At 46.2% G+C, this 22,884-nt stretch overlaps 1 protein-coding gene across 2 annotated transcripts in view; it reads left to right on the forward strand.

Annotated features, from left to right (window-relative positions):
• The window catches only part of RAB3GAP1 (RAB3 GTPase activating protein catalytic subunit 1), a 245,296-nt gene that overhangs the window by 135,760 nt on the left and 86,652 nt on the right, over window positions 1-22,884 (forward strand). For both annotated transcript variants that reach the window (XM_073634286.1, XM_073634287.1), the window contains exons 16-17: window positions 984-1,038; window positions 3,003-3,371. In XM_073634286.1, coding sequence (XP_073490387.1) covers window positions 984-1,038; window positions 3,003-3,371 — 424 coding nt within the window. The remainder of the gene's footprint in view (window positions 1-983; window positions 1,039-3,002; window positions 3,372-22,884) is intronic.

A 22,884-nucleotide genomic window follows, 5' to 3' on the forward strand; every position in this document is an offset into this window, starting at 1 on the left:
TTAGTTGCAAGGCCACTGCAGGGGATAATTTTACACTTTTCCTAGAGTTGGGCTTTAACGTATAACTAAGGGCAAAACTTTTTTTTTTTTTAGTTTTGGTTAGAGTAGAGAGGGTTTAGAACACCTGTCAGTTTTTATTGCTGTCTATGCTCCTGTTGGGGAGATTCACCCTTTCTTTTGGTCCTGTTTACCATTATCATCAAAAGTGAATGTAAATGAAAATCCCAAATTTTGGGTTGTCCCCAAAAAAAGTAATGGAGGGGCTAGAAATAGCCTCTAAATAACGCTTGAAAACCGCCTCCCATTCATTTCAGTGTGTATTTTCACACTGGGGCGGTGCGGTTGCTGGACATTAAGAAAAGTCCTGCAAGCAGCATCTTTGGGGCAATTTGGGAGCGCTGTATACAGTGCTCCCAAAACGCCCTGCCCATTTGAAATGAATGGGCAGCGCTTCCAAAGTGCCTGAAAAGCGCTTTGAAAGCGCAACATGGGCGTTTTTAACCCCATCTTTGGCCGCTAGCTGCTGAATCTGCTGAATCCGGTTGCGTGGATAAGGTATTATGAGCAAACGCTAATTTACATTGGCTGCAGTATTTCTAGGTAATGTGTTTGTGATTAACCCCTGCGAGCGGCTTACCCATGCGATGTATGTTACTCCTGTGCCCCCAATGGTGTAAAACTGACATTACTTCCGGTCATGTGATCCCTCGGACTCCGCCCTATACTTTACATAACACACCACATAAAAAAAGTTTTCCTGATGAAGTCTTGTGGTGTGTGCTGTAACACACAGGGCGGAGCCTGGGGGGTCAGATGACTGGAAGTGATGTCATACCAGGAAGAGTTATACCCCATTAAATGCTAAGAACATTTTTCTATATGTAAGCATAGTTTTATTCGCAAATAAATTATTATTTTTTACTAGCTGTCTGTTCTTAAACTATAGTGAACTAAAAGTGCATAGGCCTTTTCTTGTTTTGTAGGTTAAGCGGCGGCCCTCCAGATCTTAAATGTTGCCTACTTCATCAGAAGCTCCAGGTACATGTTTTTTTTTTATTTATTTTACAGTACTACAAACTTTTACATTCAAGCCTGAAATGTATGTGCTTTATGTTTATGTTCTCTCTTCCTGTTGAAGTAGAATAGTAAAGTATCGAACCAGGCAGAAATTCAGCAATGCAGGTTTATTAACAGCTGGTAACATACAGGTTTATGTTCAAAGTATTACAAGATACAGGTCTAATTTATACAGTTTCTTACAATGCAAGCATATTAGATATAAATATTCGTATCCTCTAACCAAATTGAAACAATTGTGAATTGTTCTCACCTTGAACCAGAATGGGTCTTTTCTGCCAATTCTTGGGAACCTGTCACCTGATAGGGACCAGCCGGTCGACCAGTGGTCTCGTCCCCTCACAGAGTTCTGGGTTCCAGCTCGACCAAGTTTGTGAGGGAAATTCACCTGAGACCACATTCTGGAACAAGTCAAGAAGTCTTCTCTGACTCGTACGAGGAGACAAGTTATGGACAGATACTTGCCCATTGGTTCTGACCTCTATGACCCGTGCAATAGGGCAGCATACACAGAGTTCAGCCTTATGAGCTCCTATCTGACTTGTCTGTCTAACAATTGTAGAGCTTGCATTTATATACCTTTTTACAAGTCCTATCTCAACCATCTCTCTTACATATGATTGGTCGCTAAGATCTTCGTCAATGTAACTAACCATAAATCTGACACCTGCTCTACAACCAGATAAACTTAATTATTCCCAAAATTCCTATATGTTCATTAAAGTGATTTATAACTGGTTTTGTCCAATTAAAAACACCTGTGTAGAGCCAGTCTGGCGCCCAGCTGTGTTATCAAACTCTCCTTATCTTGATAAGATTTAACTAAGTTCAAGAATTACAGATTTATGACATTTGGGAAAATGAACTTTCAATAACCCCACCAGATGTGTTATATTTTTCACTATATGTATGTATTTTAACAGTTTTAATGAGGGCACAAGCAGAACTTTGTTTGACCCTGTCAAACTTAAAGGGGTTGTAAAGGTAAAAATTTTTTTACCTTAATGCATTCTATGCATTAAGGTGAAAAAACTTTTGACAGTACCGCCGCCCCCAGGCCCCCCGTTTTACTTACCTGACGCCTCGAATCTTCGCTGCTCGTCCTTGTCAGCTTCATTGCAGCTCAGCCTGGTCGCTGATTGGCTGCAGTGGATGGATTGAAAGCAGCGCAGCCATTGGCTCGCGCTGCTGTCAATCACATCCGATGACGCGGCGCCCCGGGGGGCGGGGCCGAGTGATACAGCGAGCGGCTATAGCCGCCGGCTGTATCACGGGAGCGCGCCCGCAAGCACTCACCACCGTGCGAGGGAGCTCGCATGAAGGTGGTAAATGCTTGCGGGGAGGAGCTGAAACAGCCGCCGAGGGACCCCAGAAGACCAGGTTTGGGGCCACTCTGTGCAGAACGAGCTGCACAGTGAAGGTAAGTATAACATGTTTGTTATTTAAAAAAAAAAAAAAAATAATAACTTTACAACCCCTTTAATTTAATGTACTGTACATAACTTTAATTATTTCTAAACCACCTGTTTTCTTATCTTTATCTGTCTGATTTATATGCATTTCAGACTTGAGACAGTTCTATATTACTTGAATCTATCCTAATGAACTTTCACCCAGTAGACTATCTTAATACATTTTCGAGAACACCTGTGTACAAGTACTTGTCATAAAGCAGAGGTCATTTAAAGTTCAACACTTAAAAAATGAAGACTTTCTAAATCTGGAAAACACAGTATACATTATTAAAGATTAATAATTGTTGCTTTACTTATTGAATAATAATATTGATAAAACCACTACTATATAATAATATGAATAATATTGATAATAATAATTATCAATAAAATATATGCAAATCAATATGAATAATATGAATAATATGAAATACATTGGCTAATATGAGATTCTACAACACTGTCCTGTAGATGTTGAACTGCTGCATTGAGCGGAAGAAGGCACGGGATGATGCCAAGAAGGCAGAAACCAGTGACCGTTCCTCGGGTACCTCCTTGTACAAGGCAGCTCATGAGTCGGCCCATTCTACAGAATCAGAAAAGGGCAAGTATGATGTGGGGAAGTCCTGGGACTCTTGGAGCGACAGCGAGGATGAATTCTTTGAGTGTCACAGCGACACGGAGGAAATGACAGAGAGCACACAGGACGCAACTAGGAAACAGTCAACCAAAGAGGAGGCTAAAGAGGCAATAATGCTAAAACCTGATGGACGCTTGCATCAGTTTGGAAATTTGACCTTATTAAACACTGGAGAGCCTCTCTACATTCCAATAACACAGGTAAAAGCAACAATTTTATATAGTACTTTTTTGCAAGGGATAGCCTAACTAAAAACGAACACTGCCAAGGGACTCATTCATTTATTTCAATCTAATATGGGTGGCTACAGGAGCTGCAAATAGTTACAAGAGCATTGCTAGACAAGGATATGATAAATGGCACAGCTGGAGAGCAAAATTTAATTAATTTAGTTTATTTAACTTATAAAAAGTAAGGAGTATACATCTGTAAATGCATGCAAAATTCTCAGTGGAAATCAAGGTACGTTTGCAAGTGTACTACTTTTACTTGTGCATTACAAAGACTGAAAGTGGAGCTGAACTCAAAAAGAAAATATTTAATATAATATAGGAAACATTTCTCTCTCCTTGCAGAGATTAAAAAAAGTAATATTAAAAAATAAAGATAAAAATCCCTAGATCAAGGTTTGATAGGTCAGTGCCAGGGTTAGTGTGTCGGTCAAAGGTCAGGGTCAGTATATTTTGTGCAGGATTTTTTTTTTTTAATTAGTATTGGTGTCAGTTCGTGTCGGTGTGTTAGGTAGGACAAAAAAAAAAAAAAAGCAAAATGTGCTATTGTTTCTGGGCTGTACTATGGGTTACAAACAACAAATAACATACACATATGTGGTATCGCTGCGATCAGGATCAGGAGAATTTATTTTAGGTTGTTCTTTGGTGGTAGGTTACGGTAGTAACAAAAAAATATACAGCTACATTTTGAAAAAATTTAATTTTTTTTTTTACTTTTTTGGGCCAGTTTTCCTTTGATTGAAAAAAAAAAAAAAATCAGGAGATTTACCACCAAATGAAAAAGATTTTGTCATCTGTCTGGATAACTGTTTTAGATCCACATCCCTGAAATATGAAGTAAAATGAAAATTCCTCGAATAATGGGATTTTACCGGACCAAAAAAACAGCGATATCATAAAAGTACAAAATTTATTAACAAGACCGTTATACAATATGTAATAGAAAAGAAGGTTGATTCCTAGGTTATTCCATAGGTTTGACTCAATGTTGTTTATCATATTATGTGTTTGTTTTTATTGATCAACCTTCTTTTCTATTACATATTGTATAATTGTCTAGTTAATAAATGTTGTTATACTTTTATGAGATTGCTGTTTTTGGTCCGTTAAAATCCCATTCTTTTGATGAATCTTTCTTTTACTACCACTAAATAAAAGTCTAGATTGTCCTGAAAAAAAATAAGGTATAATCCACCTAGATGCACAAAGTAGTTGTGAGGATATGTACGGTTTTATTAAGGCATGTCAAAGTTGCAAAATTATACAGTTGACAAATTTCCACCCGGCTCCTTCGATTTTTCAGTTGATGAATGTCAGGCAGGAGGGGGCCAACATGGCCACCCACAAACCAACAGCTTTTCTAGAGGAAATGGTCTGATACTACATAGATACCACAGGTGTGGTTAGAGACTGGCAACCTGCTACAAAAGACTTTCTGAGGCAGGGATTGTGTTACCTAAGATTGCAGGAGATCCTTGCCATGACCATTACAGCTTCTTACAAAATCAACGCTGTTGATTACTTGAGTCTGAGAGCCACATGACACGCACCAAAGGGGTGGCATCCTCTATAGCAGCCTTTCTCAACCTTTTTAACCCAGAGGAACCCTTGAAATTATTTTCAGTTCTCATGGAACTTTTGCTAAAACCAATGCATATGCATAGAATGCAGGAAGGTAAAAAACCTTGAGCCTTTACAACTACTTTAAAGGATAGGCTCACCTTTAGTTGCATGTTACACCCATATTTAGGGTGTAACTTGTTACTAAATCACTTGCCGCCACTCCAGAGCTCTGAGGAAGGGGGCTTGTCCCCCGAATTGCATTAGTTTCTCCAACATGTGGCAGTGGATGAGGCATCCCGTCCCCCCTGCTGGAGCTCTGCCTCTGTTTGGCTTGATTTCATTTACGTTTGTGAGTATAACATTGTCTTGCAATGCACTTGGAGTTTTCACCCTTTTGTGTGTGTTTTCATGAAGGATGTGTAGTCGTTGGGTTCCTTCCTCCCCTGCCTTGGGATGGATTATCTCTTTGGGAGAGGCTCCTACCCCTGTCCTAGTCCTACCTTACCCCTGTCAAGAGTGTTGCACGTTGGGGTGGGGGTGGGGGAGCCAGGGTAGGGTCCTTTCTCCTTGAGGGGGAACCAGCACACGCCATAAGTGCACTTTTTCTGTGTGTGTGTGTTCACATGCCCTTTTTTTGGTTCACTTTTGGTATATTGTTTTTGTGCACTTCACCCTGGTAAGAGTATAAAATAATAAAAAAAGGCTAGGCTAGCAGTGTGCCTGGAGTTCAGCTTTCAAGCATTTCATTTTTGCTGGGATGGATAAATAAAGAGAAATTGCATGCCAGGAATACCTGTCTAAAATAAATTGCAATAAAACTTCCAAAGCAGCTTTTGTACTTTGCTGCTGACGTGATATTTGGTCATGTGATCTCTCTTAAAGAGTAGGATCAGAGCTCAGATTTGGAGCTCCTCCCCTTCAGCAGAGATCATGTGACCAAATATATTGGGTCATGTGAGCAGCACTGGTGGGAGTTTGGCGGATCATCTTCTGCAGGAAAGGTATTCCAGTCCTCTTTAACCATCCCAGCAGTGCAGTCATAACAGTATTGAGGAATATTAGTTAATCTTCTCAAAGCATAGAAAATTCCTTTCATTTGGTTTTAATTAACGCTTACCAATTGAATTAATTCCTCACTCATATATTTCCCAGATTAATACATCTGCCGCTTCCCATCATCTTACACGTGTAGCTCATTTTCTCATCCAGGTAAAATTTCTAATATAAAAATTCAATAATTCCTCTAGGTGACAAAAGAGCGTGTTCCCGAGAATGAATTAAGTGGGGTTTTTGATGAATGTACTTGCGCTTGATGAACATTTGTATTTGATCCGCGGTATATAACTTCTCTTCCGTTCCTGAATTTTCATTTTTGCCTCTACAGACACATCACAGAACCTATTGTTGTATTGTGTATTAAATACAGTTGCCTGACGGTTATCAAACAATGAGAAATTTTTGCAAGCAGTCAGGCGCCCTCTTAAATGTATTTCAGTTAGCTGCCAGAAATCTTCTTTATTCGTCTGTATGCTCTATAATGCATTTTTACTGAATGTGGTGGCTTGGTAATGGATCTTTTGCGCCAAAAAAAAAAGGCATATTGTTGCAGCTCTTTTTTGTACAACAGATAAGGGCTCAGGAGTTGCATATGTTGCTTGCAGTTGTTAACTGTTTAGTTGGTTTCAAAGAGACAAGAAAGGAAGTGTAAACCCTGGAAGTCGCATATCTATGGTGTCCTATTGCAATGAATGGAGTGGCAATCTTAGCCTGGATTCCAACCAGGCCATGCCCCCAATGTGTTTCACTCCGCCCCCCGGAGCTTAGTCATGGGTCATAGTTTCAAAGAGACACTGTCACCTTCTTATTCGGGCCAAACTGATATTGCCTCCTGATAGCCCAGCAAGAGATACACATCCGTCCATGCTAGCTCCTCATTTTAAGCTTCCGTCTTGGGTAAACTCCAGTGTTGGATTGTATTGGAGCTTACCAAGGTGGTTGACGTCAACCCCCCCCCCCCCCCTTTTCATTGGCTGCTAAGTACTCTGGCCCAATCTCTGTCACACGGGGAGGTCACATGTTCCCCCATGATCTGTTAGGAGCAGATAGGGGGAGCATTGATCAGTGAGTATACTTTACTGGTGGAAATGGCCTTTAGATGGCACTGTCCCTTTGCCCTTAGCAGGAAAAGCGACCGTGTCTATTTTAAAGTGGAACTTCATCCAAACGGGTAGTTCCACCCTTTTTCCTCCACCCCATCACATTTTGATGATTTTTTTTTTTTTTGGAGGGGGGGGGGGGGGAGAGTTGGGGAGCAGCAGGTACCTAGTTTTAACAGGTGCCCATTCCCACAATCCAAGCAGAAGTTCTCCCTGCCTGCAGCCTTCTGGGACACATCACAGGTCCCAGATCGCTGCGGGATCATTCGCAAAGCACAGTGTAAAGCCAGCTGTGAAGCCACAAGGAGTCCCAGCCGGCTGTCCACAATTAAAGGGGTTGTGAACCATCCTATGTATTAAATTGAAAAAACACCTGGCAGTGACCGCCCCCCCCCCCCCCATTTTACTTACCTGAGCCCTGGAACTTGACCCGGCGGGGATGCGCTGTCTCTCTGCCTGGGGTCCTTGGTTCTTGATTGGATAGAATGATAGCAGCGCAGCTATCGGCTCCTGCTGTCAATCAAATCCAATGACGCTGGCGCCGGGGGGCCCGCAACATTAGACGGCTATGGACACAGAATGCTGGACTCGGGAGCGCGCCCTCTGGAAAGGTAACCCCGAGCGCTTCTCCTAGGGGGTTATCTGATGTTGGGAGGAGCCACCGGGGCATCCAAGAAGACAAGGTTCGGGGCCACTCTGTGCAAAACGAGCTGTACAGTGGAGGTAAGTATGACATGTTTGTTATTAAAAAAAAACCAAAAACGAACCCTTACAATTACTTTAAGATGCCGGGGACTGAGGACCGGTGAAGAAACCGGCTTGGGTGAGCACAAGGCTGTATCCCTGGGCAGCTGAATGACTGTTTATTAAAAGTTAGCAGCTACAGTTTTTGTTGTTTTAATTTTTTGTGATTTGTTTGTTGGTGATATCAAGCTGAACTTTGGGCACAAAAATTTTAATCAAAATATATTCCCCTAAAGCGACCATGGAAATCCACACTGTGTGCACTAGATACCTTTACAAACCCAGATATTACCTAGTGGCGACATCATAAGGCCCCTTTCACACTGGGGCAGGGGCGGCGTCGGCGGTAAAGCGGTGCTATATTTAGCGCCATTTGGCCGCTAGTGGTTTTAACCCCCGCTAGCAGTCAAAAAAGCGTTAAACCGCCCGCAAAGCGCCGCTGCAGCAGCGCAATGCTGGCGGTATAGCCGTGCTGCCCCGTTGATTTCAATGGGCAGGAGCGGTGAAAGACTCCAAAGATACTGCTAGCAGGACTTTTTTCAGCGTCCTGCCAGCACACCGCTCCAGTGTGAAAGCCCTCGGGGGTTTCACATTCGAGAGACTGCAGCGGCTGTTTCGGGGCGCTTTGCAGGTGCTATTTTTAGCGTTGTAGCACCTGCAAAGCGCCCCAGTGTGAAAGGGGTCTAACTATGTGTGCTTTACATAGCCTGTGTAGAGAGCAGAGCCAGTGGGAGGGACCCAGCAGTCTCCACCCACTACAGGCTGCCTCTAGAAAACTACAGGAGGGGCGGAGAGAAGACCAGTCACCCTGCACAAGGAGAGAGAGCAGCAGTGACTGGTCTTGCAGGTAGCTCCTGCACAAAGGCAAATTTTTACATATAAGATTCTTGGCAAAATGTCTGTCTTGTATAGTCCAAACCATGGGGGCCCATTGCTGCAGGTAAAGAGATCTGTGTCAGTAGTGATTTGTGGTTTAGGTCAAAGAGGAAAGAAAGAAGCCACAGCACATAAATACAGAGGTACTGTATTTGATGGTTGTTTTTGCCACAAGAAGGGGATTGCCTGTTGTTGTACAGACATGCCAGAGGGAGGTAAGGTGATGTTCCGTGCCTCAGTTTTAGTTATGTTAAGGCTTAGTTCAGTTAGCTTTAAAATTACTTTACAGGCCAAATTTTTGAAATTCGGAAGATAAAGTGGGAAAGGCTACACAAGGATTAGAGCTACAGAGCAATAGATCGTCTGCATACTAACCTAATTTATGTTCATGTTGGTTGACATTCAGGAATTTTATAGGGGGGTTATTGCAAATGGTGATTGCTAGGTCCTCCATAGGCAGCATGTAAAGATGGGGTGATGGCGGACAGCCTTGGTGGGTACAGTTATAAATATTGACATGGTCTGATGAGATACCATTAACCAAAATGCGAGAAACGGGCGTCATATAAAGCCATCGTTTTGCTGTAGAGTGGGGATGGAATGCCAATTTGCGTCTAAGGTAACAGATGTCTATTGCCAGGATAGGCCTTCTCCGCATCCTCAGTGAGAAGACACAAGGGGGAGCAGGTAGTAGTCGCATGATAAATAAGTGAAAGGGACTTGATGGTATTATCCCCTGGCCTCATGGTGTGGGACGAAGCCCACCTGATCGAGATGGATCTGAGCTGGGAAATGTGCTCCAAGGTAGTTGGGTATGATTTTGGCATATATTTTAACATCTGGATTGAGGCTGCATTATCCCTGACCCTTTGTTTAGACTGTGCTGATTAGCCCTGTGCTGATCACATGCACCCTCTCAAGATAAAAAAAAACTCTCTAGCAATACACACCCAACTGAGCATGTGCAGAGTGCCCCCGAGGCACCTAAGGAAGAAGAGAGGAACAGAGAAGACAGGATCAAACAGCCTTTTTACGCAATGCGGAAGATTAACCCCTAACAGCCGGTTCACACGGGCGACTTGTCAGGCGACCTAGCCGCCTGACAAGTCGCCTCCCGTTCTGTACAATGGAACCGTTCTAATAGGAGCGACACAAGTCGCTCCGACTTAGAAAAAGGTTCCTGTACTACTTTGGGGGCGACTTGGGGCGACTTGCATAGACTTCTATACAGAAGTCGTTTTGCAAGTCGCCGTGGTAAGGTGAGGCGACCTGCAAGTCGTGCCGCCCCTGTTTGAACCGGGGCTTAGGTTCCACAGTGAGTATAACAAGCATGCTTTACTGCATATACAGACTGATTTTACTGTTGTGGGTTTAGTAACACTTTAATACATCTGGCAAATTGTGTACCACTTTTATTGGTGAATTCATAGAGGGTTCTTCGGGTGAAGTCTTTGTGTCGCATATATGATTGGTCTAACAGGCGTCAGAGTTCGGTTCACTTATTTGTGAGAATTTGCGAAGTCTGAGCGGCTTGGGACCCTTTATGTTGCTGTTCGAGAGTGTGTATGTCCTTGAGAAGGTCGGCTTTTGTGGGCAGTTCTGGCCTTCTTAAGGCACAAGCCATGTATGATGTATTCTCCTTGAAGAATACATTTTTACTGTTTCCCATTGAAGGGGTGGAGGGGTTGGGTCCTCGAGGTGAAATCTCTAGCTGCTTTTAACGTAAAGTTATTCATTCTCAAAGATCACACAACAAAGAGGGCTGACAGCCTGCTACAACTTCAGTGTCTGTGTTGTGAACTTTGAACATTTCTCTAAAGTTCTTCTAGCTACAGAGATAAATGAGGGGCTTTATAAGTGCTTTTACTGCTTGGAACTAAACACTCTCAATCAACATTAACTATTTTTTATTTTTTTATTTTATTATTTAAGAAAAGATGGCAGTTTCCACATTACTCATGTGTTAAGACATAAGAAAACTTAACCATAGGTACAAAATGTTCCCAACAAAGTCTAATATCCATAACTGTGATACAAGTCAGTGGAATGAAAGGATTAACATAGGCCAGACAAGGAACAAAAATATGCTTATAGACAACGTTGATTCCATTCCATACCAAAGAGGGAAAGGGGTATCCTAAATAGGCAAAGAGTAGCCCAATGCACTATTAAGGCACCCCGGCTAGCAGCCCCAGCATAGGGCTGTCGCCAGGAGGACACACCTGGTGCATACCTTCTGCGCATAAGAAGACTGACATTTTTATGTGTACAGAGAAAAAAGACTGAGGGTGAGAAGAAAAGGCTAAAGGAAGGGTAGGGACAAAAAGGTATAAGAAAAAAAAAGGGGGGGGTGGGGGTAAAGAGGCGTGTCTCAGGGGGTGGGACAACCAGCAGGATTCAACAAACAAACATGGTCCATAAAGTCCAATTTTTTTGAGTACACCTCTCGTTTATGCTGTGCCGTCAATACCAGATCTTCCATTAGGTTCAACTCCTCAATATAGATTTTTATAATAAATTTATTATGAGCATGAGCACAAGTTCACTTTAAAGGGGTTGTAAAGTCATTAAGATAAATAGCCTTCTGTGTGCAGCAGCCCCCCTAATACTTACCTGAGCCCCTTCTCTATCCAGCGATGTCCACGTGTATCTCAGCTGTCCGAGACTCTCCCTTCTGATTGGCTGAGACACAGCAGAGGCGCCATGGGCTCCCGTTGCTGTCAATCAAAGTCGGCTAGACAATCAGGAGAGAGGAGAACGGGGCAGGGCGGGCCGCGGCTCCATGTCTAAATGGATACAGAGAGCTGTGACCCGGCTCTGGTGCCCCCATAGCAAGCTGCCTGCTGTGGGGGCACTCAACAGAAGGAAGGGTCCAGAAGCACAGAAGAGGGACCTGAGAAGAGGAGGATCCGGGCTGCTCTGTGCAAATCCACTGCACAGAGGGGGTAAGTGCAACATCCTTTGTTATTTCTATAGGAAAAAAAAACGAGACTTTACAATCACTTTAATGCATTCTCAGTAGGAACTGCAGTCATTTCCTCATAGCCAACAGTCAGATTTTGACTTTCAAGGCAGGCGTAATGCTGATTGGTTGTGAAAAAGTAAAACTGTTTCCACAGGCCGGCTTATATGAGGGCAACATGCAGGACCGGCGTCACCATTAGGCGGGACAGGCAGCCGCCTAGGGCGCTAGGATGGGAGGGGTCGGAGAAATCCTTGCTGACACAGTGACCCCGCACCGCTGGCTGCTATCTCACACCCTACTGCACTGAGCAGATTGGAGCTCTATTGCGGGGTGACAAGCCAGAGGATGAGCCAACCAGGGATGAGGATAAACGAGCCAGCAGAGCAGAGGGAGTAGTGTCTTCTCCCCCAGGCACCATGACAGACTTGTACAGTGTGGAGATCGAGAGCAGCTATAGCTCTCTATCTCTGGCGCTCCACAGCCTCTAGCAGCCTGTTATAGTGACACAGTAATAGCGGGGAAAGCCAGCTTGTGCAGGAGTCGGGCTGTATTTTGTCTCAACTGTCCTAACCCCGCCCTCACTCAGCTGCTTGTCCAATCCGATACTCCACCTCCCATTTGTACCTGCCCAGCCCCGCCCACACTCCAGCCACCTGCATTGAATGCATTGTACTGTTCTGTTAGAGGATTTCTGTGGGCAGCTGGGTGACAGTTTTCAAACAATGGCTGCCACAGCGCTGGGGGACCCCAGTCTGAATGTGGGAGAACACAATTGGTGAGTGAGACCCTCAGAATAACCCCCCCCTCAGTTCCCACCCTTTTGTGCTATGCACCTTCTTCCCCCTTCCCCCCTCTCACCTTCCTCTCCCATCTCTCTTCCCCCCCCCCCCCCCAGGCTAGGGCCTAGCCTGTCTGTATGACGCCCTAGCCTATCCCTATACCTGCAGACCATGGCTGGCATTAGAAAGCAAGCCGGTGCTGGCACTATTTGTCTTCAGGCCGGGTCCATAGGTGCAGGTGTTCGCCTGTGGACCACGGCTAAAGAAATAGTGGTGAGGAGCCGCAAACATCTCCCTCCCCCCCCGCCACCTTCACCGTTTACATGGGCAGGGCAAAGGGGTGGAGTCATGGGCGGACGGTCACTGCTCTCTACTCTGGGAAGACCAAGAACTGTGCGATCAGCGGTCATGTGATCTAACGGTTCTTGGCTTAAAGCCAATAGGGGACAGCTGCAGCATCAGACCGATGCTGCAGCATGGAGCTGAATGTTTTTTAACTACCCTAAACTTCTCCTTTAATATACAATAAGTGTACACATAGATACACTTAGCCCATCATATGACGTCCTCGGCTTGCAGTGGTTATAGCGGGATGATGCCTGCAGCTACAGGTATCATCCCGGTATCAGAATTTTCAGACGGCGATTCCCTGTAATGCAGAAATTATTTGAGTGGCTGAACCTCATGATCAAGCTCTGGGGGGAGCAAAACTGGTTGCGGGTGTGGCCTTGTGGGAGCCCAGGCAGAGGTTGTCCATCTCATACCACCATAGGACTCCGTGGATGTGCGGCACTGGGGATCTTTCATCTCTCCTGGTGACAACAGGAGCTGGGATGAGCTCCATCCCTTGCTAGCACTCCTGCAGTGGTTGCAGCATCACTCACACTACTCCCCATAGTTATCGAGCCTGAGCAGCACACTAAACAAATCGTGGGTCACTTGATCACTTCTGCGAGTGGTGGAAGGGAGTCCCTCCGCCCCCTCCCGTGGTCACCGCCTTTTCTGGGCTCTCCTATCCGATAGCAGAGCCTGGGAGCGCTGCGGCTGGTGGTGACAGCTGCACAGCAGAGAGAGAGTAACTTACATTGTTCCTCCCTCTCTGTGACCCCGGAAACTGGAAGTGATAAGGATTTCATCACATCTGGTTACCTGACTGTTAGTGGCCAGGAAAGCAGCCAATCAGACCGATCTGTGTCTATAAGACCCCAAATCTTGCCATAAAGAAGACCTGTCACAGCCCATGCATAATGTTTATTGTTCCTTTGTGATAGCAATAAAGTTAAAGTGGATGTAAAACCTGATTCATGAAATGTGAGCTGGGCACATATATCTGCAGTGTTTTCTTATCTCTATGTCCAGTAGCTGTCTCCTGCTCCATTCTTTTGTTATCGGCCTGATAACTTCTGACAAGTTCTCGTCACATATGATAAAAGCAGCTTTTATGTTAGGGAGTTTTGTGTTGGGGAGGATGCTATAAATAGATAGCAGAAAGCTGAATGGTTCAACTAACAGAAATGAAAGTCTCTACCTAAGAGGAGAGAAGGTGTGTGCCTTTCCTCCAATCAGCTGTCTTGGCTGTATGCCCAGGCTTCACTGCAGTGCTAACCAGGAAGAGAAAATCTCCTAACAGGATGTGCACTTTCTAAAGAATATATAAAGCTGAAGACAGCAGATATACATGTAAAAGCTATGTCGGGAGATTTGTTTCATCTCCATGTATCATCTGAGTTCACTTCACTGGGTATATGCGAGGGTTTACATCCACTTTAGTACAAAAAAATAAATAGATAGTGTAAAAAAAAAAAAATTAATAAATGATAAAAAAAGTAACGTTTCCCTTCCCCCCATGTTTGTTTATGTAAGTCTCACACGCAATCAACTGCTGGGCTTGATGACAGGCTGGATGATCTAGATCCTGTAGTCTCCCCAGCCTGGCCATCGAGCGCGCGCAGACCTTAGCTTCGCGCTGGGTCGGCCTCAACAAGCCCCATTCTGGACCGGGGCGGCCGGCGAGATTGAGTCTCGCAGGGACACATATAACCGGGCTACTGCTGTCTGGATCACAGTGTCGCCATGGCCAACAGCCACTCCTTCTAGGCGGGAGGTGGATCTGTCTGTGGAAAGGGAGCGTTACCCTCGCACTTCGCTCGAGCGTTAAGTAAGGGGCCTCCGCCTCTTTCTCTGGAGACGTGGGGGGCGTGGGAACTCCCTGGGGTGGTTGGTCCCTCTGGGGTTCTCCTCCACCCCCCCAGGCGAGGAGGATCTGTCTGGGACAGTTACCCGTGCACTTCGCTGGAGCGGTAAGGGGTCTCCCGCCTCTCCTTCCCTGGAGAGGTGGGGGGCGCGGATACTCCCTGGGGTGGTCGGTCCCTCTGGGGTTCTTCTCCGCCCCCCCTCTTTCCCAGGTGAGGTCCAGGCTTCTGGCCTAGGGACTTTTAGGGACACACGGCCCCTGTTTTCCACCTTTGGGTTTTAGATTGGGGGGTATCTGGGATGAGGCCTGTAAGGAGGGTGTTTCGGGGTCCTGGGGCTAATTTAGGCCTACCAGCTTGGCCCCCACTCGCGGCTGGTGGGCAAAAATTTAGGCTGCGGCTTTGCGGCCCACCGGCAGGGCTACCGGCCATGGCTCAGGGTCAGCCTGGTCCCCCCCGCGGGCCACGTGCTCATGCCAGGCAGCCAGAAATTTAGGCCGCAGCATTTGCGGCCTACCATGGTCCCCTCGCGGGCTGCGTGCTCACGGCGGGTGGGCAGAAATTTAGGCCGCAGCTTTTGCGGCCTACCACAGTCTCCCCGCGGGCCTCGTACTCGCGGCGGGCGGTTCAAAAATTTAGGCCGTGGCTTTTGCGGCCTGCTAGGCCGTGGCTTTTGCGGCCTGCTAGGCCGCAGCTTCGGCAGCTTGCTAGCTCTCGTGGCAGCCCCCCCTTCCTGAGGGGTGGCGCTGCGAAGGTCTGTGCCCCTTAGGTGAGGGGCCACGGTTCGTGCCCCTGTGAGGGGCCACGGTTGTGCCCCCTAGGCCACAGTTTGTGCGCCCTGTGAGGGGCCACGGTTTGTGCCCCCTGTGAGGGGCCACGGTTTGTGGCTCCTGTGATGGGTCACATTTTGTGTCCCCTGTGAGGGGCTACGGTGTGTGGCTCCTGTGAGGGGCCAGATTTTGTGTCCCCTGTGAGGGGCCACGGTTTGTGCCCCCTCTGAAGGGCCACGGTTTGTGTCCCCTGTGAGGGGCCACGGTTTGTGTCCCCTGTGAGGGGCCACGGTTTGTGTCCCCTGTGAGGGGCCACATTGTGTTCCCTGTGAGGGGCCACGGTTGTGTCTCCTGTGGGGGGCCACGGTTGTGTCTCCTGTGGGGGGCCACGGTTGTGTCTCCTGTGAGGAGCCACGGTCTGTGTCCCCTTTGAGGGGCCACGGTCTGTGTCCTCTGTGAGTGGGCTCCAAGCTGTGTCCTCTGTGAGTGGGCTCCAAGCTGTGTCCTCTGTGAGGGGGCTCCAAGCTGTGTCCTCTGTGAGGGGGCTCCAAGCTGTGTCCCCTGTGAGGGGGCTCCAAGCTGTGTCCCCTGTGAGGGGGCTCCAAGCTGTGTCCCCTGTGAGGGGGCTCCAAGCTGTGTCCCCTGTGAGGGGGCTCTGGTCTGTGTCCCCTGTGAGGGGGCTCTGGTCTGTGTCCCCTGTGAGGGGGCTCTGGTCTGTGCCCCCTGTGAGGGGGCTCTGGTCTGTGCCCCCTGTGAGGGGGCTCTGGTCTGTGCCCCCTGTGAGGGGGCTCTGGTCTGTGCCCCCTGTGAGGGGGCTCCGGTCTGTGCCCCCTGTGAGGGGGCTCCGGTCTGTGCCCCCTGTGAGGGGGCTCCGGTCTGTGCCCCCTGTGAGGGGGCTCCGGTCTGTGCCCCCTGTGAGGGGGCTCCGGTCTGTGCCCCCTGTGAGGGGGCTCCGGTCTGTTGGCCCTGTGAGGGGGCTCCGGTCTGTTGGCCCTGTGAGGGGGCTCCAGTTTGTGCCCCCTGTGAGGGACCACCGTTGTGCCCCCTGTGAGGGGCCACGGTTGGTGTCCCCTGTGAGGGGACCCGGGTCTGTCCTCCCTGTAAGGGGACCCAGGTCTGTGCCCCTGTGAAGGGCCCCGGTTCTGTGGAGTGGCTTTGGGCTGTCTTACTGTGCGGGGCCACGGTTGACGGGCGCTGGTTTTCACACTTATTGTATCTGTGTGGGAACCTTTTTAAGATGGTGCAGCGGTGGCTGCGGCGGAGGGCCTGTATCCCTTTGTTTTGCACAGCCAACGCGTTCCCTTCTCCCTCTTATTCAGACAAATTTGTCCATGAGGACTGGGAGTGTCCAAAATGTCTTTGGTGTTTCCAAGAACACTTGCTGTAAGGTACCCCTTTTGGGGAGTCCCCCCTTCAGTAGTGGACTGTGCCACTAGTATTGGACCCTCCTATCTCTAGGCTGCTCAAGGCAGCCATAGTTCCAATAGAGGATGCTCTGACTTCTAAAGGCCAGCAGACATACCTGGAGGGGGAGCAGAGGCCCCCTGTCTTTGCTGCATTGGCGGACCTGTTGGTCGAGGTGCTACAGTTGACCGCTAGGTCGCTTGGCCGCAGTTACCCTGGTTGCTGAGCTCTCTGTTTTCTCAGTGGTGCTGAGACATGTATTTTGGGGGAGCGACCCTGAATGGTAGCATGTCGCGTCTTGATCTGGTCCGGTTACTAGATAGTTTTCCGGCTGTGTTCCTCCAAGGAAGTTTTTGCTTCCAAGGGCGTTTCTCCGCGGGGGTGGGGGTGGGGGGAGCTTTTGTGCAAGCCCTGTTGCTGTAGGATGTGATGTTCCCGTGCTAAGATCGATTTCGGGTTTTATTCAAACCTGTTCAGTCTACAGGATGGAGGGCATGGTACATGCTTTATGTTGGTACAGTAGTTCAGGATGGAGTCTGTCCACACAGCGGTGGCACTCCTTTGTCATGGGGACTTTCTGACTTCTATCGACATCACGAATGCTACTTACGCATTCTGTTGTGTGCCCGTCTCCAGCACTTCCACTGTTTTGCTGTGGGTGCGGAGCATTTTGAGCGTGTGGTGTTGCCCATTTGGGTCTGTCCACCACTCCTCGGGTGTTCATGAGGTGTTCCAAGGAACACTCTCCAAGGAATTTGCCTTATCTGCCCTGAAGGGATATTTGTGGACGGGCCAAGGAGGGGGCGTTCTGTTTTTTTTCTGCGACCCTTCTCTGGATGAAGGGCTGTTTTGTCAGGGATCGGGTGCCTCCTTTCCTGTTATGGCGCTTTCTTCTCGGGCGCTTAGTGCTTCTTGAGCCTTCTGTCATCATGCGTCCATTGTGCAAGTTTGCAAGGCGACTACTGGTCGTCGGTGTACATGTTCACAAGTTTACGAAGTGAATAGGTTAGCATCTGCGGATGCCTCTTTTGGCTGCAAGTTTTTTTTGCAGGCCGCTGGGTAGAGGATCTATTCCCTCTTGAAGGGGTATCGTTCAGGTTGGGTTCCAGCTTGTCCTGGGTGAAGTTCCTGTTACCTGGTTTGCTCTTGTATTAGCCTTGGGATTTTTCATTTTCCCACCCCTCATATTGGCACTGCTTTGGGACGTCCCTATTGTTATGAAGGCTGTGTCTGTCAATGAACGAATGAGAAAATAGGATTTTTTACTTACCGTAAAATCCATTTCTCTGAAGTTCATTGACAGACACAGCACCCACCCCTCTATGGAGTTCTTTCGATACTTCTATTACTGCTTGCTACTAAACTGAATACCTAGAGCAGGGCGGGGGTTATATACTGACTGAAGGACGGCCCATGGGCGTAGGCAGGTCTTTGTTTGCTTTTTGTTCTGCCTAGTCCTACTCCTAATAGAGGCGATATAACCCTATCGTTATGAAGGCTGTGTCTGTCAATGAACTTCAGAGAAATGGATTTTACGATAAGTAAAAAATACTATTATATCTCTCTCTTTCTCTCTCTTTCTCTCTCTTTCTCTCTCTCATTTTGAGGGTTCTAAATCATTTTTGCGCAAAAAAGGAGATTTTTGTATGTATGTGAGAAGTGTTAGAATAGGCCTGGTTGGCAAGTGGCTAAAGGACATCAATCATGAGCGGAACATATAGACTTCTCTTGCTGAGGATTCTAGTTGCCTCACCATCATACTGATCCGCCGTCTTCAATACTTTCTGAGTCATTGAACCTAAACAGGGGTGCAGCCAGTGAAATCAGAACTTCCAGTTTGCACACTCCAGTAACTTTGTATAGTTCAGTAGTAAAACTTTCTTGTATGTGTGCTTTTTTTTTTTTTTTTTTTAATCTTCTTAGCCGAGCACATTGTTATGTTGTGTATTTGCCTCAAGGATCATATTACAAAATTAGCAGCGGGGGAACAAATGAGCAACTTCAAGCACTCGTTGTCAAATCTGTTGACTTGTGTTTGTACACCAACGTTCAATAATCTCAAACATTTAAAGTCGGCTCTTTGTAATTGGTTTCAGCCTTTGTGCAAAAAGCATCTCCTTGATCGCCTGATTTTAATTTGACAGAGGCATCTCGTTTAAATGCTGGAATTAAACTGCTTCCCTTTATTACAGCGCTAGCCGGGAACTGTTTAATGTAAACATTCACGTATAAGTGGAGCAAAATTGTGTATTTAAGAGGTGAACAAAGTACATTAGAAAAAAAAGGCAATTTATGACAAAATAACAATTTTAGTGCCCAAGGTGCTCCCATATGGAAGATACCTTTGTAATATAGATTAAAGTGAACATATCCACTTTATATCTCCTGTGTGAGGGTTATAAATAAAATAGATAGAAAATATGTTGATGTGGCTACAATACACCTCCCTCACAGACCCCTAAGTGCAAGTTCCCTTATGGTTAGTCATCATACCCTAAACATATATATTTTTAAAAAATACAGTACCTCACAAATGTGAGTACACCCCTCACATTTTTGTATATATTTTATTCTATCTTTTCATGTGACAACACTGAAGAAATGACACTTTGCTACAATGTAAAGTAGTGAGTGTACAGCTTATATAACAGTGTAAATTTGCCGTCCCCTCAAAATAACTCAACACACAGCCATTAATGTCTAAACCGCTGGCAACAAACATACGCACCTCCCCCTTAAAGCGATTTGTTGAGGTAAATAAAATAAACTAGGGTTGCACCGATGCTGGTATTTTCGTGAGTATCTTGCGAAAATGCTCCGATACTGGAAACCGTTACTGGAAGGGATGTTAACTTGGGAGTGGATCGCCTCCTCCTCACCTCCAGCCGGCTGTCTCCTCTGGCAGGTGCCATTCACGCCTTTTCTACCCCTCTGGCCAGCTTCAATCTCTGGCAGGTGCCATCCCCGCTGCCTCTTCCCCTTTGACAGGCTGCGATCTCTGGCGGGTGCCATCCCTGCTGCCTCCTTCCCTCCGGCGGGCTGTCTTCTCTGGCGGGTGCTATCGCCGCCTCTGGCCAGCTGTCATCTCTGGCCGGTGCCATCCCTGCACCCGGCCTCCCCTCTGGCCAGCTGTCACTTCTACGTGTTGCCTCCTCCTTCCCTCCACCACCAGCTGTCACCTCTGCCCCCACATACATATTTTCATAAGTGGGTCTCTAAGCACTTTTATCCACTGTATTTGCTCCTAACTTGGTCCCAAAATGTGTCTGTTTTCCCCTTTGGGGATTCACTCCAAGGTATTTATTTCTTCCTTCCCCTTTCCTCCTCCACACCAGGGCATATGAAAAGGAACCAGAGGCGCAGCCTCCAATAGTGTTATACCATTTATTACAGATAAAAAAGGGTAAAAATGCACTTACAATGTGTGGCTTTTAGTTTACAAGCTAACGGGCAAAAACATGTATCCAAGATGCTCCTGCTTTCCACGGATTGAAAATAAGGTAGCCAAAAGTGATATAAGATGCTCTAGCCAACACATTTCGTCAAGGTTCCATCGGGAGTGACCCTTGTAGCATACACGGATATGAATTTTTAGACTGGTGGGAATTGTCAACATTCATGTGGGATGGAAGTAATTGTACTAGGGGTGCCACATACCATGTTACTGGATACAAATTTATTAGAAAGGTTTCAGGACTTTATAGGCACCCCACAGATCACTACAATATAACTTAAAATATAAATGTACTGAACGACCATCTTAAAAACATCAGGACACAATAAAATATGCATAGACACCCATATAACAGAAAGGAGAACTCCAATATCACTAATGTTCAGTAACACTCAATCACGGATGTCTCTATGTACTGTATATTTCACAGGGAGTTTCACCATCCTTCTCAACATGTTTCGTGTCTTCCTCAGGAGGAATTTTATAATTTAAACAAATACAAAATTGACAAAACTACTAACATATACAGTGCCTTGAAAATGTATATATTCCCCTACGAAATTTCCACATTTTGTCATGTTACAACCAAAAACCTAAATTTATTTTATTGGGAGTTTTTGTGATGGACCAACACAAAGTGGCACATAATTGTGAAGTGGAAAGAAAATGATAAATGGTTTTCAATTTTTTTTTTTTTTTTTTTTACAAATAAATATTTGAAAAGTGTGGTGTGCATTTGTATTCAGCCCCCTTTACTCTGATACCCCTAACTAAAATCTAGTGGAACCAATTGCCTTTAGAAGTCACATAATTATAAAATAGAGACCACCTGTATGTAATTTTAATCTCAGTATAAATACAGCTGTTCTGTGTAGCCCTCAGAGGTTTGTTAGAAAACCTTAGTGAACAAACAGCATCATGAAGGCCAAGGAACACACCAGACAGGTCAGGGATAAAGTTGTGGAGAAGTTTACAGCAATGTTAGGTTAAAAAAAATATCCCTAGCTTTGAACATTTCCCAGAGCATTGTACAATCCATCATCCCAAAGTGGAAAGAGTATGGCACAGCTGCAAACCTACCAACACATGGCCGTCCACCTAAACTGACAGGCCGGGCAAGGAGAGCATTAATCAGAGAAGCAGCCAAGAGGTCCATGGTAACTTTGAGGAGCTCCAGAGATTCACAGCTCAGGTGGGAAAATCTGTCCACAGGACAACTATTAGTCGTGCTCTCCACAAATCTGGCCTTTATGGACGAGTGGCAAGAAGAAAGACATTGTTGAAAGAAAGCCATAAGAAGTCCTGTTTGCAGTTTGAGAGAAGCCATGTGGGGGACACAGCAAACATGTGGAAGAAGGTGCTCTGGTCAGATGAGACCTAAGTTTTTGGCCTAAAACCAAAATGCTATATGTGGCAGAAAACGAACACTGCATATCACCCTGAACACACCATCCCCACCGTAAAGCATGGTGGTGGCAGTATCATGTGGGGATGCTTTTCTTCAGCAGGGACAGGGAAGCTGGTCAGAGTTGATTGGAAGATGGATGGAGCCAAATACAGAGAAATCTTAGAAGAAAACCTGTTAGAGTCTGCAAAAGACTTGAGACTGGGGCATACAGCCAGAGCTACAATGGAATGGTTTAGATCAAAGCCTATTCATGTGTTAGAATGGCCAGTCAAAGTCCAGACCTAAATCCATCTGAGAATCTGTGGCAAGACTTGAAAATTGCTGTTCACAGACACTCTCCATCCAATCTGACAGAGCTTGAGCTATTTTCAAAGAAGAATGGGAAACATTTTCACTCTAGAGACATCCCCAAAAAGACTTGCAGCTGTAATTGCAGCTAAAGGGGTTCTACAAAGTATTGACTCAGGGGGGGCTGAATACAAATGTACACCACACTTTTCACATATTTGTTTATAAAAAAAATTGAAAACCATTTATCATTTTCCTTCTACTTCACAATTTCTGTGCCACTTTGTGTTGGTCTTTCACATAAAATCCTAATAAAATACATTTACATTTTTGGTTGTAAGATGACAAAATGTGGAAAATTTCAAGGGGTATGAATACTTTTTCAAGGCACTGTAATAACATATATACAACAAAAAATACTTTTCTAACAACTTATTCATGAATAAGCATCTGCAGGCGATCCTTAAAGCGGAGTTCCACCCATTTAAAAGTCAGCAGCTACAAAAAGTGTAGCTGCTGACTTTGGTTAATAACTCACCTGTCCCATGGTCCAGCGATGCGGGTGTACAAAGCCCTGCTCCTCTCCCCCTCCTCTCCACGGTGCCGGCATTCTAACTGTGTGGGCGCCCGGCTGTGGCTTTGCTGTCAATGGCCGTACAATCTTCTGGGACCTGTGACATGTCCCAGAAGATTGCAGTGAGGGAGGGGGGAGAGGTAACCTTCCTTCTGGCGCCGCGAGGCCAGAGGAGATAGTGGGAGCTGGGTGCCAGTAAAAACTAGTTCCCGCCCAGTGGCAAATGTGGCATGTCAGGGGGTCACCATCGCTTAAAGCGGAAGTTCCATTTTTCGGTGGAATTATGCTTTAATTCAATCAGTGTATT

The sequence above is a fragment of the Aquarana catesbeiana genome, linkage group LG06, assembly GCF_042186555.1.
Source record: "Aquarana catesbeiana isolate 2022-GZ linkage group LG06, ASM4218655v1, whole genome shotgun sequence".
NCBI lineage: Eukaryota > Metazoa > Chordata > Amphibia > Anura > Ranidae > Aquarana > Aquarana catesbeiana.